The sequence below is a fragment of the Urocampus carinirostris genome, chromosome 14 (genome assembly GCF_059441175.1).
Source record: "Urocampus carinirostris isolate Australia breed hairy pipefish chromosome 14, RoL_Ucar_1.0, whole genome shotgun sequence".
NCBI classification, from domain to species: domain Eukaryota; kingdom Metazoa; phylum Chordata; class Actinopteri; order Syngnathiformes; family Syngnathidae; genus Urocampus; species Urocampus carinirostris.
The window spans coordinates 17,057,686-17,078,154 of record NC_142362.1 but is presented as its reverse complement, the minus strand read 5'-3'; the positions used below and the strand labels follow the sequence as shown (position 1 = coordinate 17,078,154).

At 40.1% G+C, this 20,469-nt stretch overlaps 1 protein-coding gene across 4 annotated transcripts in view; it reads left to right on the top strand.

Moving 5' to 3' along the window:
• Positions 1-20,469, top strand: part of LOC148352814 (plakophilin-4-like) — a 121,705-nt gene that overhangs the window by 78,321 nt on the left and 22,915 nt on the right. For 3 of the 4 annotated variants that reach the window (XM_088352395.1, XM_088352394.1, XM_088352397.1), the window contains 5 exons: positions 381-407; positions 2,006-2,176; positions 8,557-8,761; positions 10,153-10,285; positions 13,994-14,207. In XM_088352395.1, the coding sequence (XP_088208521.1) occupies positions 381-407; positions 2,006-2,176; positions 8,557-8,761; positions 10,153-10,285; positions 13,994-14,207 (750 nt within the window). The remainder of the gene's footprint in view (positions 1-380; positions 408-2,005; positions 2,177-8,556; positions 8,762-10,152; positions 10,286-13,993; positions 14,208-20,469) is intronic. The other variant, XM_088352396.1, reaches the window with a different exon arrangement.

Genomic DNA, 20,469 nt, shown 5'->3' with positions numbered 1-20,469 from the left:
ATAGCACGCTTTGTGTATAGTATGTGGGTGGCTCCTAAATGCAATGTCATAAAGTACTGCCACATCTGAACATTTACATATTTTCTCAACTTCGGGAAAATTTGAGCTCCCAAATGTTTACTTTTTATAGCTCTCTTTGATTAAAAATTGAAAAAGAAACCATGTAAAAGTACATGCCACAAAGGGTAAGATGGAAGAGTTATTTCTTCGTACAATAAAACGTGTATTCCGTTGTTCTATGTAATCCATTGGCGTGCCCCTTTTCGTAAAAGACAACTTTTTGACAAAGATTATGGCCAAACATGCTGGTTGTGTGATAACGGTGCTGTAAGCTGAACTGATTGTGTGCTTGAATTTGTGCTGCCTGTGGATGTTTTCAGATGCGCTGGTGGATGATGACGTTCAAGGTGAAACTTTTTTCTTCTCCCCTCTCCATTGTCAATTGCTAACGTCGCTGCATGTGTGCATGGTCGTCTTTTTGTAAACCAAAATGTATGCGACTCATTTAACAGCTCCAATTTCTTCACGTTTGACCCCAACCTGGTCAACAATTATTCATTGTTTCAAAGTGGAATACAGTGTTCCCTTGATATTCTCTGGTAATCTGTTCCGAAAGAACCCGTATTAAGTGATTTTGGTACACATGTACATATAAACTATAGCGTATCACAGGGAATCTTTTTACATGTGCGCATTACTGTTATCCTCATCCGGTATGTTTCCTGATGCAAAACACTAGGGGACTTGTAGTACAGAGACAAACGATACATAAAAACTCTGGGTTACTCTATAAAAAAGCTTCAACTGTATTGATTGAAATCTCCGGGACATTTCTGTTTTATTTTTTTCGGAAATTTAAAAATGGCACGGTTTAATGCAGCCATTTATAGTGTAAGTCCATGCTTCTGGTAAGCTACATACAGCACACCTTGTAAACAGGGCGCAGCAATGTTTCAGTGCTGAAAATTCAGATAAGGAAAGAAGATGTGCAGTATCTAACATATATAATTCAACTTTACCAATACTAATATTTGACAATAATATTAAAATCATTTTACTCGAAATGTCTGCATTGGGATGGATGTATGGGACTGAAATCTACATTCAGAATTCGCAGACAATTCGGTGTAAAATGTACTCAATTTAAATACACATTGCAAAAAAACATCATGCATAGTCGAAAATGTTGTGTAAATGTTGAACATTTTAAAATATTAAATGTCACTGTTTTATTCATCCATATATATTGTCAGTCCATGCCTCAGGCAACCTACCAGTTCACTTTGTAAACATATGGGGCAAAGCAAAGGCCCCCACTATTGATGTTAGAGCAAACAAGGACGGTACTTTGTTGATTTTAGTGGGTGAAATAAATGAAATCATCCTTTATTTAATGTTAAAAGTTAAATGCAGAAAAACGCCTATTTGCATAATGTGTCCCTCGTCCTTGCCGTTTCGATCACTTTGCTCTCTAACGGTTCATATAAGGGGTTAATCAATTGTCAATAGTCTTGATAACAATTAATTAAGATAGCTCCAGTCAGCACCCGGGACACAGAAGGTTGTTCTCTGATTGGTTTAAGTGTACTAGTGCTCTTAAAGTGACACCCCAAAAAAACAATATACACAAAAATCTGCAGAACTGATTAAAGTTATATTGTGATATGGCGAGGGAATACCGCAATACAACTTTTCTCCCTCATTGCTGTTGTAGCACTTTAATGCGCATGAACATGAAATTTTATGATTGGAAACCCAAAGTTATGTTGTGTTTGTTGTGCATGGTTAAACAACTTTGTCGCAATGTTAGCCGTTAGTGTGGGAGTGGATCAGCGAGACGCTCTGGGACTGATGTTCAATGAGCAGTTAATCGCCAACTGTGTAGCGGCCCTGTGGGCTTCACAGTGGACCGAGCATCACTGGATTGAAAACGTTAAACATACTCTTTTGGGATTTTTTTTAAAGCTAAACAAACATCACTCCTTCTGTGCCTTTGTATTTACAGGCATGCGGAATATATACGCCAGTCAGCACACTCCACTGGGCCAGGACTTGAGGTCCTCCATATCCCCCGAGCGTCGCATTGCGCCCATCTATGAGGAACGCCTGTTCCAGGCCCCGCTTTATGTCAGTCCGACTCGCCCGCAGCAGGGAAGCATCTGCCGGAGCGCTTCAGGTCGGATACACGAACAACACATGTTTTATTCTAGTGGGTACACGCTCATTTAGACGCGCAGTATTGCGAACGAGATAGGTTCCCGAAGATCCTTCGCAAGTTAAATTTGTTCTTAAGTTGCTTCGGTGCTATATTTTGTACGGAATGTATGTTTAAGGCTTGTATAAGTAACCTGTATTGTTTTGTACTAAAAAATAAACATTTCATAAAATGATATGCTCTATAACGATAAATAAATTGAAGTTTAACTTACTTTTGAAAGATAAGCTTCAAGAAGTTAGAGTTAGAAAGTTTTTTAACCGCATCAAACTTTCTTATTCCACTTTCATTTCAAGAGAAACAACTTGCCTCTTTACATTTTACACCAACCATATCGAATGGATACATGAGCATACCTGCCAAGTACTACGGTTTTGCCGTAATGAGTATGGTTTTCGGTCACAAAAACTACGTTTTTTTTTATTATAAGTCTTCGGTGCCGTCCGTACACTTTGGAATACTTTATATCATATCGTTATGGATTTTAACGCACAAAAATGCGTTTATCCGAGGATTGAACTCCTTGCCCTGAAGAATTCTCGCGCCGGCGTGATGAGGGGGCCCTATCGTGGATGCAGTGCCGGAGCTAAGGCTAAGCGGTGCAGATAATGGATGGATGCTGCAAATATTATAATGGAACAATATTAATGCATTTATTTGTGCACATTACTGCGCAGTTTTTCTCATCCAGTATATTTTTATGTCGCAAAGCACTGTGGGATTTGTGGAGAAGAATGATCACACAAACTCTGGCCTACTCCCTAAAAAGCTTCACGTGCATTGGTTTATTTCTCCGACACGTTCCTGTTTTATTTTCTGCCCCCACGGCGAAAATGCCAGAGTTGTGTCCGTCCATTTATAGTGTAAGTCTCTGCTCCTGGAAAGTACGTACAAGCGCTTCTTGTAAACAGACATGACCGCCAATGGGAGAGCAATCAATCACTGTACATAGTTGATTTCTGGGAATGACATGAAGGAAATCTTCTTTTATTTAAGGTCAAAAGTGAAATGCGGAAACTGTCTATTTGTGTAATGACGTCTCCCGTGCGCACCCCCTCATCGGTTTTCTCTCGTGTGTGCAGGGTCATTCATTTGTCATGCGTGCAGGGTCATTCATTTGACATGTAAATGATTCATTAGGCATTCTTCAACGAGCAACAAGTAAACAGAAGGCAGTTCTCCGATTGTTTTGCGTCTAAAGCTTGTTTTAGTGATTCTGCATTCTACATATTTATCTGTGGAACCTATTCAAAGAGGTTTATAAGTCAAACCTCTAAACTGCGAGGCAATACTCTATAACAACCTGTCTGTCCTTTAGTGGTACAAGTATACATTTTTTAAAGAATGTTCCTCTAGATTGATGTCTATTTTTTCTCTGGAATAAAAGGTTTAGCTGTGGCATTGCAGGCAGGCGTTATTATTATGTCACAATTCCATTGCCAGACTTTTAAACTGAATGTAGAAAATAGTACAACCTTTTTTCAGACTATCGTAGTGTCTTTAAAGACAAATCTCAATTCAAAACATTTTCTATAGTTACCTCTTCCATTGCAAAACTACAATCTTATCCCATTGGCAGAAAAAAGGTTTCCCTGGTGCTCTTTATGCAAGCAACGCCTCCAGAGTTGCCTCCTTGGCACACTGGAGATGTGATTACGAGTGTTAAGTCTCCTAATAATAGCTATTGATAGCTGTGAAGAAGCCCAATTGATGGGCCCCGTAATGTGTTGCAGTCCTGCTACGTATATTGATGAAAAGCAACAGGGTTGCGGGTGTGAGGCAAGTGCTATTGACACAAAGCCTTATTTTTATATTCTAATTTTCTTTGGTGTGTTGGGGGGTAGGATGCAAAGTGGGTATACTTGAAAAATGTACAGACGTAAAAGGGGAAAAAAGTTTCAAGACACCAATTTGATTATTTTTATAGATAGCAAGTCGCTAGTCCAATCACTTGTTGCCATTTTCACATTCAGCAGCACTAATCAATGATAACTAATTTTAGCATCGGCGGCATGCTGTCATTTCTTTTTTTGGCATAGCACTAATCATGTGCTGATGACGGTGTTAAGAGTTTATATTAATAAGGATTAATTTAGAGGCTAGGTTCAAACTGCAGGGAAATCTGATTTTTTGCACAGACCCGAATTGTATCCGATCTGTTGAACTCCGTCTAATGACAAAAATCCACTTTTTGCGCACCAGACCCAGGACACTTTCATATGTGGTCCTAAATTCGACACATATCTGATCTTTTGGAATGTTAACTCTGTGTGAACGGTCAAAACAAATTTAAGCGACCTGCAAGTTGTCGATAGGCGGCAGACATCTTTATTCTGCCTTCAATCAGGCGGGAGGAAGCGGAGAAATCAACAATCACGGCAGACAAAAAAACTGGAGTGTCATGAGTTCACACATTCATAGAAGATGAACACTTGCTTAGTTTTTAACTCACGGTACAGCTATTATCGTATCGCATACAACTTATTTCACTCAAGTGCATTTTTAAAGCGATAGCATCCTCTAGTGCTATTTAACATTATTTGCATTCAAATCACACAACACGGAGAACATTAAATGGGGGGCAAGCAAGGTTTTGGATTCAATCAATATTTCTGGGTACATCGCTCCACTGTTAACATCCATGAGTACTTCTTTGAACATAAGCCCATTGAGTGTGGCGTCACATGTCCGTTTCTGTGCATGCAAGACAGTTGTGGCATTCACACGGGAAGATCAGGTCACATACAAGGATGGAAATGTGAACGGTCTCACAAAAAAAATGGGATTTCACCCAAAAATCGGAAATGAGCCGTAAACTCTGCAGTGTGAACCTAGCCAGAAATGTGCTTATTCCCCACAAAAATAATTTTAGATATACCATAATCATCGTGGTGAATGGGGACTAGAACCCACTGTGGTATGTGAAAAATTAGAAGCAACTCCTCTCAATGCCGGCCCTCATTCGTAGCAATAATCGACCAGGGAAATGGATATAGGACGCACAGGCGCATTTCATTGTAGTCAGTTTCCTTGCATGACACAAACTCTCAGCCCCCGCTCTTAGCAATAGTCGACTGGGTGCAGTTCGTTTAGAGCGGGCCATAATGACACGCTTAAGAAGTTTAAGACGAAAAAAATTGCACTCTGCCAGACCCTGTTCTTGGAAATAGTCACCCTGGGATAATAGATCGTAGATTTTATTTTTGGTGGGCCTCTTTAAAAGAGTGCTCTCTACTGGTCTCCGTGCTCCTTGGCAATATAGGGGTATTGGATCCTGGCTACACGTGTGCACTTCATTTGAAGCAAAAATACATAAAAATAAATTGGTCGGACCAGCAAAAGTGCCCTTTGTTGGTCCAAGCTCGCAGAAATATGCAATCGGGGCAAATGGATTGCAGCTTCATGAGTGCAGTTCACTTTTTAGCGGACGGAACCTCAAAAAACAGCTGCCAAACAGACAAAAAAAGCTATCTGACGACCCCTTGGTGCAGCACTATGCAATCAGGGATAATGGATCGCAGAATATCTTTCAACCTGCAATACACTGAGGCCACAAAGGACAAAGTGAGAATATTACTGGGTTTTTCATCAGAATTTAATGTTTTTGAGTGGGAATCAAGGTACATTGTTTTTTATGACCGCGCCTTCCTTCTAGACTTTGTTTTGTTTTTATGATTTATAACCTTCCCGTGAAAAATGTCTCGTGAACCTCCCCTGTGCAAATAGGCCCTCTGATTGATATTGATCTTTGACTCCCCAAAAAAACATGCACTTAAATCAAAATACTCAGACAAAAATTGCATCTAAGGTACACTATGTTTATACTAATCATTTGCTATACTACGCAAGAGCAGCCAAGCGGGGAAATTGTGTTTTGGGAGCAGCAATTCATTTTGACATGTTGGCTTCTGGTAGGAAAGACGGACTTGCAGGAAAGACATTGTCAGGAATTGACCGGAAAAACACAAACAATGAATAATTCCGACAGATTACTGGCTATCGGTAACTTGCAAAACGCTATATAAATGCAGACCATTTACCATGAAATGTGAAATTGTTCACTCTTATTTTTATGAAATGAAATGAAATGATCTGCATTTATATAGCGCTTTTCAAGTCAATGACTTCCCAAAGCGCTTTACAATGTGCTCCACATTTCCCAATAGCGGCCTTGCAGCCATGTAAGGCGCTAACCTGCTTATTGGGGGTATTAGGGGTTCAGTGTCTTACCCAAGGACACTTCGACCTGTAACACGGACGAGCCGGGATGTCTTACACTGCCAGAAAATAATGGATGTTTGACGTTTTTAGCCGCCAATGGCGCAGAATTAGTTAAAAAAATGTTAAGTTAACAAAAAATAACATTTTGGCAAATGTAGAAAATAGTGACTCCAAATATCAACAATTTATATTATTAAAGATTAAAATAGAAAAAAATAAATGACTAAACGAACCCTGACCGGTTAAGTGTTTTTAACTTTCAATTCCAGAAAAATTGGATGTTTGACATCTTGAACTGTCATAAAGCTGAATAAGTTAAATACATTCCCTTAAAACAAAAACAAAAAGTAGAAACTAATATCCACAATATCCACTATTAAACGATAATAAGCCGGAAAACTACTGTGATTAAAAAGACTAAAATAACCGAGTCCTCAAATTGTGATTGGTTGCTAGTTGCTAGGCAGTTTCTACCTACCTCTTTTCCGGCCTTGAGCATTTCTGTCATAAAAAAATATTAATTTAAAAAAAAAAGATGTAAAAAAAGGAACCTTTTCAAGAAAATAGAATTTTAGAAGTAGCATAATAAGAAGTACAGATACATGCTCTCAGATTAAGTTAAGTAAAATGTAGGGATGTACACAAATTAAAAATTATGGGACTCACCCAAAAAGCAAAAAATCTTAAAGGTTTGTACGAAACTGAAAAACAAATAACTTTGGCGAAAAACCCTGAGTGACACACAAATAGCCAAAGTTTAGCTATCAAATAACAAAACCAGTGGAGCAAAGACATTTAAAACATGTTTTGCCTTTCTGATATTGGCGAAGCCATAAATGAACTTGATTGTTTACAACATTTAGGTTTTTTTCTGGTCTAAAAAATACTACTGCAAATTTCGAGACCATGTTTTCTTTTCAATGAACTCGAAAAAATATCATAAACCGAAAACATTATCTTCAAATTGAACCAAAAAATCTGCCAAATTGTTTTTACACCACAGCCAGAAAAAACAATTTCAAGTGTATTTTGTCCAGTTTTAATCTCTTTTTATTGGGTTTTCTAATAATATAAGAAGATTCACCCTAAAATAAGAAAACATATCTGATGCTTCACGACCAGAACGGATCGGGACCAAAATGCGTAACGTTTCTCACAAGTTTATTGATAGAAAGAGGAAGGGCAGCGCCCGCGATCCGGTACAAGCCGCTCACACAATTGGATCGTGATCCGGATACGAAAGTGAATCTTCCGGAGCGGGAGATGGCGGTCTCAAGGACGGAAAAAAAACAGGTCGATAGCCGGGACAGGAGAGCAAAAACATGGTCGGGATCAAAAAGGGGGCGTAAGGACAGGGAACCAATCAGGTAGCCCGCAGCGGCTGGCGCCAAATGAGCGGGCACAGGTGATACTAATCAGTCATCATGACATGATCTTGTACTGAGATTGTTTATTGTTATTTTTTTTTTGGTTTAAATATTTTAAAATGCTAAAAAATGCTCAAAATGTTCTAAATAATATGACAATTTAGCCTATTTAAATATGTTTTTTTCTTATTCTATTTGAAAAACAAAAAAGGTAAAAAAAATTGTTATACTAATAAAAAATGAAGGGTGTTATACACGAGTGCGCATTATACACAAAAAAATATGGTAAATCAATTTTTGCCGAACAATAATCAATTGTCCAGAGAAATTTTGGAAAAAATGTCGACTCAGCACGCTCTAAGACACTCCCCCCCTTTGCGAGCGTGCTCCCGGCTATTTTCGGGCAGGTCTGGGCTTAACGTTGCCACTCTGCTGTGTTTGGCAAGATTAGCTTGTAAGCATACGGTGGCACGGTGCAGCCAAAAGGAGCCGAGGAGAGGATTTGCAGCTCATCACCCAGGTTGATTTTTGTTTTTCCCGGCTAAACACGATCTTGTTAAAACAAAACGATTAGTCGGCAGAACTTTGAAGAAGTGTTTATTTTTGATGGGTGAGATCACAGGTGCTGTTTTTACCTGTCATAATAATTATTCAAGATTGGTGAATCTTATGGGTCTTTATAGCCTTGACTGTTCGTATGCTTGGAGTGTATTGCTGAACGTTTTTATTGTTTTTTTGTTTTTTGGGCTTCAGGTGTGGGAAGCCTCCAGCGGACCCCCAGTCAGCGCAGCGCCATGACGTACCAAAGAAACAACTTGGCTCTTAACACAGCCGCCACTTACGCGGATCCGTATCGTTCGGCGCAGTATCGGCCGTGTGATTCCGGTTACAGGCAGGTGGCCGTCATGGACGATCCCACTCGCTCGCCCTCCATTGACAGCATCCAGAAGGACCCGAGGTAGGCTCCAATTTTTAGATAGATAGATAGATAGATAGATAGATAGATAGATAGATAGATAGATAGATAGATAGATAGATAGATAGATAGATAGATAGATAGTGCTACACAAAATACACTTTGCAATAAAATACGGTAATATGCAATGTAGGGGTTGTGGTTTAATGTGGTTCTTTACTCTGCCGGGTGGAGTTAAAGAGCCTCATGGCATGAGGAAGAAAAGATCTCTTCAGTCTATCCGTGGTACAAGACTGTGACAGCAGTCTGTCGCTGAAGCTGCTCTTCTGTCTGGATATAATGCTGTGTAGTGGATGTGATGAATTTAGAATAGAATAGTTTACAGGAATTCAAATCTTTCATCTTTAGGAGGAATTCACCATTTTGAAGTCAAAAAGGGTGACATACGTGAATAGTATAGACCCCCGGAGAAATTTTTTGGAGATGGGGAGGGGGATATTGTGAGATATCCTAGATTTATTTTGCGTTTGAATTGAAATCAGTGTAGTTGGCATATGCAGGAGTACTTTATTTGATCCATGTATAACGCTCATTAGATTTTACCTCATTATCACACTATTTTATCCATGGTACCAGAGACTAATGTTGAAATGATCTGCATTTTATGATCTGCATTTTATATAGCGCTTTTCAAGTCAATGACTTCCCAAAGCGCTTTACATTGTGCTTCACATTTCCCAATAGCGGCCGTGATCTGTGCAGCCATGTAAGGCGCTAACCTGCTTATTAGGGGTAATTGGGGGTTCAATGTCTTACCCAAGGACACTTCGACATGTAACACGGACAAGCCGGGATTCGAACTGGGATCCCTTAATCCTAAAACGATCACTCTACCTCCAGAGCTACTGCCGCCCCTGAATGGAATGGAGGAAACAGAAAGTCGGCTTACATAAAAACAAATACAAAAAAGCATGACAAGGGAAACAACTCTTACCAAGAACCGGACTTTGAAGGACATGAGATGAATACATTGTCAATTTTATGTTGGTATTGTGTTCAAAAGTTGCAAAAAATTATTTGAATCATGGCCGCATTTATTGAACAACGTTTGTCACTTTCAATGCTTGGTTTGAACTAAGACATTAGCAGCCAAATTGTGCAAAAATAAAGAAATTATATATGAATATAACTGTTTCCGAGCCTCTTCGTCCTTGTTTTGAAATACCAGTAGTGCCTACCAGAGGGCAATAAATCAAAGAGTTCATGGCCAGGGTGTGAGTTCTTTATAATAGTGATGACCCTACTGTGGTATCGCGAGTCAGCAATGTCCTTCAGACAGGGCAGAGAGAAGCCTATGTTTTTCTGGCCGGTATTGATGACTCCGCAAGGTTTATTTTGTTTCCATGTTGTTTGAAGTCAACCTGTGTCCGTAGGGAGTTTGCATGGCGGGACCCGGAGCTGATGGAAGTCATTCACATGTTGCAGCATCACTTTGCCTCCGTGCAGGCCAATGCGGCCGCCTACCTTCAGCACCTCTGCTTTGGGGATAACCGAATTAAGGCCGAGGTAAGCCCTTGTGTCCTGTCAATTAATCAAGTTATCTACCGTAAATTCCGGACTATAGAGCGCACCTGATTATAAGCCGCACCCACCACATTTTATGAGGAAAACCGATTTTGTACTTACACAAGCCGCACCTGTATATAAGCCGCATGCGCCCACAATTAAACATATAACACAATCACAAAATTAGCCGAAACCCGGCTTTGAGTCCCGCGATTGTGACTGAATATAAGGTACACAGTCCAAAAACCACAGCCGGCAAAATGAACAGAAAATGATACCGGAACTTAAGGTTTGATGCAGACCTGTAGAGTCCGGGTACTCATTGAAACTAATCCAAGGAAAAAAAGTCTATATTTCCAAAGGTAAGGGTGGGAAAAATATATATCCACTATTGTCCGCCGCGAACACAGGTCTCATTCACCTTTACCCCACTTCCCGTCAGCCCGCGTTTGCTCCGCCCCTCTTTTTTAATTCGCAAAACATATCAGAATAAGTGTCTCAAATAAATACATTACAAAAATATACAGGTGCAAATACATATTATACATCGGTTACACATATTTACAAAGAAAGACGGTACACCGAGAGAGTTTTCAAAGCTTTAATTATAATATTATAACTTTCATCCCATACCGTGCCTGTGAAGGGTAGCAAAATGCTACTAGCAACACGCTCGCAACACAATAAACGGCCCTGTTAAAAAAAAAAACATACCTCATCTTCCTCCCTATAACTGTCATCATCAAAGTCGTCTTCCCCAGAATGGGAACGAGACTTTGTCATATTGACGTCGCCCCACGCTCCCTTATTCAAAAACACGCTAGCAACACGTTCGCAAAGTGAAATTTCCGTGCGGTAGCTCTGTTTCCTTCTTTATCGGACTGCTCGTTTGCTTTTAGCTTGAAAGTTACATCATGTGCCTTTCTTTTTGCAATTTGCATGATGAAGATATGTCTACGCTAATTTAATTTGTGCACAAGCTAAGAAGTTGCAGTCTTCCTCAGCGCATATATTCCACCGGTCTATATCTTACCTTTTGTACTCGAGCGCCGCTGGCGGCTGTTAGAAAAATTACATAAATTGGCCGCATCACTGAATTAGTCGCAGGGTTGAAGGTTTGGGAAAAAAGTAGCGGCTTACAGTCCGGAATTTACGGTAGTTGTCTGGCTATCTTACTCGCTGTAGCACTCATTTTAGAGCTAGTTACTTTGTTATAGTGAGGTTTGTAATGGCAAGCTAATTATCTAATTTGTTACCTGGCTAGCTGTTGTGCTGTCTTTTTGCGATTAATGTAGCTTTAGCTTGCTAGCATACTGTTCCACTATCTAGCTATCTATTTATATATTTATGTAGCCATCTCGCTAGCTACCTCGCTATCTAGGTTAATAATAATTGTTTTTTCAGATTTGAACATCCCTAATAATCCCCTCAACATATACATTTGCTACCCCCTGGTAGATATTTTTTTCATAATTGTTCCTATTTTAACATATATATTTTGTCACTGGATAAAAAGGAGGAAACTAATATTTTAAAATAATGATATAAACATGTTAACGTTTCGTTTAAGTATGTTTTTGATAAGATGAAATTGACTAACGAATCAGAAAAAATTGAATGCAGTTGTTATTGGAAGGGCAGCAGAATAAATCTATATTTTGAGTTAAAATATTCAGGTAAAAGTGATTGATTTTAAAGTGATGAGGCAACGTGTGGAGGGTAAAATGTAATTAGATGAAATAAAAAATTTAACATTATATTTTCAATGTATAGAATTGCTTGATTGATTGACATTTTTATGTTTATCCCTTGGTCATTCAATGCAAGCTTATAATACAATTAAGATCAACAGCTTTGATAAACAATTGACAAAACAGAAGGAAGGAAACTAAGGGCTGACAGGAAAAAGCTTATCTTGGTCCCGTCTCGATGACAATCCAAACACGTTTTATATTAATCATCAGGTTTCCATTGGATCTTTGAAAAGTCTTAAGAGGCATTGAATTCATAATTCTAAAAATAAGGCCTTAATCGGGATTAAATTGTCCTAAATCCAATTGTCGAAAGCACAAAAGTTGAGTAATATTTATGAATTGTCCAAATCTAGGGAGTACAACATTTTTTTTCAAGCATGTGTTTTTACAATTTAATACTCAAAATTGATCATGGATATAGCAGTGTGGTGTTTTTTACCCTAGAGGAAAAAGTCATTTTTCATGCATCATAATAAATATTCTTCATGATTGTAGCAAAAAACTTTCGGAATACGTAGTTATCTGCCACTTTTGACTGAGGATCCATGAAGTACTGAAAACATACTTTTTAACTATTGTTTTTGTTTTGTTAGTTTCAATTATGTTCTTTTTGCCGACTTGGTCTTAAATATTATTTCAAAAGGCATTAAAAAAACTCTTTAATTTAACTTGCCTTAAGCTGTAGGAACCCTGATGCATGTCATGTAATCAGATTAAACGAGGCATTTTAACATTGATTAATTCTAAAAATTAAAACCCTATTAATAAATACCCTGCTCATTACTTCAGGGTCCCTGCGGATCCTTGAAAGGTCTTAAAAGGCATTTAATTCATTATCCTAAAAATAAGGCTGTCAGAGCCCGAACAGACGGAGGACCCAGACGCGTAACGTTTTCACACAAGCTTTATTTTACGGGGAATGGGGCTACACAAACGCCAGGGATGAGGTGATCGCTGGGCGGAAGAAGTGAGACAGAAGTCATAGGCAGACGATATCGAGGCCGGACAGAACAGATGGGATCGAAACAGGATACATGGGTAGATACCGGAGCAAGATACCTGACAGGATGAGACAAAAATAATCGATACCGGATACCGAAAACTGGAGAAAGAAACCGGACAGGACGAGACCGACGGGATCGATACCGGATACTGGAGCAAGATACCGGACAGGACGAGACAGACGTGGTTGATACCGAATACTGGAGACCCGTGCAAGATACTGGACAGGAGGCGACAGACGAAATCGATATCGGATACTGGAGACTGGAGCAGGATACCGGACAGGAGGAGACAGACAGGATCGATACCTGATACAGGAGAAAGATACCGGACAGGACGAGATAGGCGGGATCGATACCGGATACTGGATACACGAGCAGGATACCGGACAGAGTCAAAACACAAGTCTTGCGAGTGCAGAGGTTCGTTGACGGACTGACAATGAGTGAATGACAGTACTGAATTTAAGTAGGAGGGAAGCCAATCAGGCAATGAGCTGCAGCTGGCTCCAAACGTGCGGGCACAGGTGAGGGCAATGGGCAATCGTGACAAAGGCCTTGATTGGCGTTAACATGTCTTGATTCCAATTTTCTCAAGTCTTAAGGTTTATATTTGTTTTGACTGAGCATCCATGATATTCTTTAAATATCCTTTTTTTATGTATTGTTTTAGTGTCTAAAACTTTGAAGAGTTTTACGTTTTTCAGATTTAAGATTTTTAACCGGACAAAATGTGATTTGGTAAAAATTAGAATAAGCATTAGTTTAAAATATTTAGGTAGCATTTTTTGTTTTGTTTGCTTCAATTGTGTTTTTTGTCGACTTTGTTTCAGATTGGATTATAAAAGGCATGTCAAAAAAGTCTTGAAAGGTTTTGAATTTAACTGTCTTAAGCTGTAGGAAACCCTGCACTTTGTCTTCATGTCGGTTTTCTTTGGGTTTTCACGACGTAGGTGGGCCGGCTTAGTGGCATCAAGCACCTGGTAGACCTGCTGGACCACAAAGTCCTGGAAGTCCAGCGGAATGCCTGCGGAGCCTTGAGAAACCTCGTCTATGGAAAAGTGATGGACGAAAACAAGATCGCACTGAGGAACGCAGGTGGCATCCCGGCTCTCCTGCGACTTCTGCGCAAGAGTATCGACGCAGAGGTGCGGGAGCTCGTTACAGGTGAGTCAAGTCTACAGTTTTTGCTAGATATCTAACATAGGTTTGAGGGAATTTACTGATTCTGCATCGCTCGCTTGGACAACTACTGTAATTGTTAAGGACGTTACATTTACCTGACGTTGTTTCCCCATTTTTATAATTATTTTGATTTTGTTTTTATATAGCAACTAATGTGCAACTGGAATGATACATTTTCTATATCCAAGGCATGTGTCCCAATCAGTATCAGAATTATTGTAGTATGTTAGAAGGAGTTGTATTTTCATATTGTAAACAGATCAATAATCTTTTGCACATTCTGCAATTTTCATGTCAGTTTTATAGTCATCAATATAGTTATTACTGACAAACAAATTTTCAAAAACCTGATTGAAAAAGTCAAAAAATAGTCTTTCCACCTGAGGGTACCACCCTGGGGGGAGTGGCTGGATAGGTCCCACTTGCGCCTAATCAGTGTCCACACCTGTACCTCATTATTTCGGCTTTTTCTGGTTCTCATGATAATACTGACACTCCCCTACCTACGACCATTCGACTTACGAAAACTTTAGATATGAAAAAAAAATTCGGGATGTTGGAAAATGTTGTATTGTGTTCAGAGTACAGGACATTACTGTTGTGCTTCTTTCCGCCGCTCCTGGCATGTGGTGCCGCTGTGAGAGGTCACCCAGCATCTACCCCGAAAAAGAAATCCGCTTCCTCTTCTAATTCGTGTGTAAAAATTCTATACTGTATCTCCAGCTCGCTAAGAACTTTGATATTTTTATTGTTTAATATCTCGAGCATCAATTCAATATGGTTGGTGTAAATTGTAAAGAAGAGGCCAGTCGTTTCTTTTGAAATGAAAGTGGAATAAGAAAGATTGATACGGTTGAGAAAATGGTTGGATCGCTTTTTTTTGGTCTACTTTTTACCACGGAGGAGGAAGTCTCCTAGCCCCTAAAGCTCATCTTCCAAAAGTAAGTTAAACTTAACTTTATTTATCTTCATAGAGCATATTATTTTATGAAATGTTTATTTTTTTAGTACAAAACAATACAGGTTACGGGCAGCACGGCGGCGCAGTGGTTAGCGCATGTGCGGCACAGTTCATGTCTTGGGAACCTCCTGCGTGGGTTCAAATCCAGCTCCAGACTTCCTGTGCGGAGTTTGTATGTTCTCCCTGTGCTTACGTGGGTTTCCTCCGGGCACTCCGGTTTCCTCCCACATTCCAAAAACATGCATTTCAGGTGAACTGGCCGGTCCAAATTGTCCCTAGGTGTGAATGACCGAGTGAGTTGTCTGTCCCCGTGTGCCCTGCGATTGGCTGGCACCCAGTTCAGGGTGTCCCCTGCCCACTGCTCGATGATTGCTGGGATGGGCTCCAGCAACCCCGCGACCCTACTGAGGATAAGCGGTGTGGCTAATGAGATGAGATGAGAATACAGGTTACTTATCCAAGCCTTAAAGAAGGAGTTGTATTATATGTATATAACATATGAACCATAAACATACAAAATAAAGCACTTATGAACAAATTCAACTGACGAACGATCGTTCGCAAGTAGGGCAGCGTCTGTATAGGGTAATTATACTTGACTGACAAAGTAGAATTAAAATGAGAAAAGTCTTTATTGACATTGAAACAATTTAGTGAAACATTAATTGCAACGAGATTAGACATGGAACTACAGGATAAACACGTAATAAAAGTAAGATAAAAATAATGTCAGGGTAAATAGGAAAACATATTTTCAAGGTAGTGGTAGTACTGGCCTAAGTTGTAAAGATAGTCCAATGAAAAATAGTGTACTGTTGCAATACTGCAATAAGAAGTAGTACAATAATATTTAGCAGCACCAAAATTCCTAAATAAGTCGATAAATAACGAATAAATACCTTTGTTCTTTACAATACCCATTTGTAAACACTACTGGCAAGATATATTTTTCTCAGTCTCGGGCACTTTTTGGGGATGATGGCCCTGGGGAAGAAATTGCAAAGTGAGTATTGATCAATTGCTAAAGTCAAGCTTTTGTATCTCCTTCACGACTTTTCGGAGATAGAGGCCGTATAATGTAAATGTTATTCAAACAAGAATAAAGACACACATGATAATTTGATTTTGCTTTCATTTTTCAGCTTTAAGTTAATAAAAACTGTTACTATTATCAGTTTTGGTATCAGTTACCTCAAGCGGGATGTTATCAGTTATTGTGCATCCTTGGTAATTTTCCCACAAAATGGAAGCCAAATTGATATTTTTCATGATTACAGATGTGACTCAGCTGTGCCTGCTCATTTGGCGCCAAACAGCACAGGTTCTGATTGGCTCCCTATCACCATTTGAACCCAGTCCTGTCTGTCCCCTGTTGTCAGTCCGTTTGCGAACTTCAGTGTACTATGCAAGCCTTCTTCGACCCAGACTCCCACCTGTCCCGTTTTTGCTCCCGTCTGCCTCCGGCTACGATCTGTTTTGATCCCGACCACGTCTGCTCTCCCGTCCCTGACACTGCTATCGCTCGCCACGGCAGATCCACTTCCGTGTTCGGATCAAAATCCGAGTACGAGAGCAACTTGCGTCCCACGTCCAGCAAACACCAGATCATGGGCGCAGCCCTTCCTCTTTATTTCAGTAAGACTTTTGGTAAACGCTACGCAATTGGGTCCTGTTTCCGTTCTGGTCCTGACAATATTAGCATTTTCATAGGATTCACATTTTTTACTTGATTGAGGATACGTCTGGCTTTATTTATACGGAAATGAGTGAGGAAAGCCGTTTGGCTCCCAGCTGGTGAACTCAGCTGTTTTTGCTCAACTTTGTGCCTTGTTTCAACCGTTTCGGATTGCAGGTCAAACGCACAGCCACCCAATTCTCAGGGTTTTTTTTTCTTGCAGTCACACGAAGACGAATAAATCCCTATCCACTTCATGCTCACTGGATACTGAAGTTGAAAGGATGTTCGGAGAGTATACTTTGAATACGTTGAAAGCAGATTTATGGCACCCGTGCCACAGTTGGGAACAATAGAATCGTCTCCAACGTTGACATTTGCACTCGCTTTAAACCGAGCTTAATCTCCAACCTGCCAGAAGCCGGCTTGCTCGCGCCAGACTTAACATAAACGCGTCCGTGTCTTCAGATAAAAGTTGTGGCGTCGCTCCCAGAATGCTCGAGGCGAAACTCTTTCAGAGGGCGGATGGAGAAAGGGAGTGTTGTTGTTTTTCGGGTCTTTATAAAGAAGCAGAATCCCGAATCAATAGCAAGGCACGGTGGCAGTTCAAACAAACTGCTAGCTAATAAACTTTCTGTGTCTTTCTTGTTTTATAGCAAGAGAGACAAACAAAAAAGGAATGGTTAGAAAAATACGTCACGCGGGCCACATATGGTATTTTTAATCCAGCCCATTGATACTGTTATAGTTCAGCAGACAGTCGAAATAGGGAGAGAAGACGTCAATGGATTTGAAGATTGCAGGGAGAATAGTAAAAGACCCTATTCAGATAAGAAGTTCCAACCTCATATTCTAAAAGCCCTCCCCTGAGTCCTTTATTGTCATCAAATCTTCTAGGTTACAAAAAGCAGAACCGCCCTAAAGAGTGCAGCAACATCATTGTCAGCGCACGATGGTCAAAATAACAAACAACAATCAGATTTAATAGTCAAAATAACAAAATGGCATTATATGCTCGTTTGCAGGTGTCCAATAAATCATTATTCTCATGATGTTATGACGCTGTCACGACCAGCACACAGGGTAGACCCAATCGCAGAACGTTTTCTCACAATTTTATTGAACGAAGAAGAAGTGCAGCGCACGAGATCTGATGCTCGCTAGACGCGGGAAGCAAGTCGCTCTCGCAATCGGATTGTGATCCGAATACGGAAGTGGATCTTCCGTCGTGGGCGATGGCGGTGTCAGGAACGGAAAAACAGGTCGAAAACCGGGACAGGAGAGCAAAACGTAGTCGGGGTCAGAAACGGATCGTAAGCCGGGACGGGAGAGCAGACGTGGTCGGGATCAAAACGGGTCGTAGCCGTAGACAAACGGGAGCAAAAACGGGACAGGCAGGAATCAGGGTCGAAAAAGGCTTGCCTTGTAAAAAAAAGAGGTTCGCAGACGGACTGACAACAGGGGATTGACAGGACTGGGTTCAAATAGTGACAGGGAGCCAATCAGAACCCGCAGCGGTTGGCGCCAAATGAGCGGGCACAGGTGATTCTCATCAGTAATCATGACAGACGCAAATCAATAGCAGACCAGGATTTTACATGACTTCAACCAAGAGGCCTGTCGTTAGAATTTTTGTTTTTCGGCATTCGAGATAATTTGTTGTTAATGTCATTTGGTGAGGAAAATGCAGCAAAGAAGGTCCCAAAACATCTTATTCCCCATCGTGAAGTGAAAATCTAGTCTCTGCTTCTGGTGTCTACTGTAATCTAAGTTATCCATAATGACCGATAAAATGGACATTTTCTTTCAAGCCAGTGCTAATTGAAATTCAAGAAGGTGGGTGTGGGAGTGCATAGCAGTGGGCACGTTCTTTACAGAATCCAAATGAGATTTTCTTGACAAACGACCTGACCCGTTGGGTATGAAGGGTGGGCCATACCTGAAATCTTACCGCCTGAGAAAAATGGCTTTTTTTTAGTATACCGCTAGACTGGCACAGCATGCGAGCGCTGAAGCGAGACGCATCCTTGCTGTGAACTTGCATTTTAGTTGAGCTGCGTTTGATGTTTTTAAGTCAAAGTGAGATGATGAAATCCTTTGCATGTACTTAGGGCTTTTAATGGATTTAAAGCACTTTAGATAGCAAAACATTTCTTGGCAGACAGCTGTGTGGATCTGTGTGTTCAGAAAAATGGACTCTAGGGCCATATAATGGACTATTATCATCTTTATCAGCTCAATTAAAGAGGAGAGGAAGTGATTTGAACAGAGTGGATACAAACACTGAGATTGACAATATACAGACCCCAGGAATACAATATTAATCAGTTCTGTGGTGGGGATATCAAGGGGAAATTGCCATATAGTGGGAGATAAAAACGTATTGTAATTAACTAATGCAGGGATGTCAAACTCGATACAGTGATACCTTTCATCCGTCCATTGTAGGGTGGTCCTTATTTTTCGACTTTTAAAATTTCATGCTCTGACCCCTTGAATATGTTCCAATATATACAAAACGTAATTAGGCAAAGTTTCATCAAAATCAAAGGATATTTAGAGGTCGCTCAAGGCCTCTGAAATTTTGGTATGAAAAATAAGGATTTTTCGCACATTATATCAGACCTAGTGTACAAAGTTACTTGTAACTTTTCTTGTGTTACAATTATAAGCAATGGACTGAAATTGGATGTTCTAAAACGCCGTACACATAGGGTTAAGATTTCCGTTTTTTCTCGAAAATTGCCAAAATTTTACCATTTTGGGAAATTTCAAAGTCGTTGAGCTACCTCTAAATATTATCCAAATTGTTCAAAATTGCACACAGTGTGTTTTTATCGATATAAGAACATATGCGGGGGGTCAGAGCCCAATATTTCAAAAAAAAAAATTTCGACCCCCATTAAGGACCACCCTAGTCCATTGTCTGCACCGCTTATCCTCAGTAGGGTCGCGGGGGTGCTAGAGCCCATCCCAGCCATCCTCACTTTTGGCTAAAGTTATTCGGAGGTAAAGGGGGCAGATCCTTTTTATCATTTACGGGCTTGCATAGGCTAAAGGGACAAAACAAAGCCTGCAATTGGCCGAAAAAGATGAATGTGAATAGCAAGTTTGGTTGGTTGTCTACGGCATGAGGAAAGCATGTTTTACTATTCTGTATTTGTAAATATTTTATTCTCCTGGATTTACTACACTCACGGATATAAGAGGACCATGGTTGCACATTATTATTGAACACAACGACTTCGGTGAGCTACTCCGGCTATATAGTTTCCAGTATCTTGTTTCAGAGTGATATTGATGTTGCTGTGATGGGTCTTTTTTTAAATTAAACTCAATTCCAAGTGTTTATTGTCATATGCACAGTAAAGTTGCAAGTGAAAAACAAAATAGAAACTAAGGAATGGTTGGCATTTCTTGAATCCCAAGACTTTAACATTCCGAATGATATTTGGAACGATGCATTTGAGTGACATCGTACGGACACCGCATCCGCACGTGTCTACGACACGTATTTGCTTCTTTGCAAGCCTTCGGAATGTTAAGGGGGTAATAAGTTGGACTGAACTATCTGACTGTTTTGTCGACGTTCCCATTGTAGCGCCTTA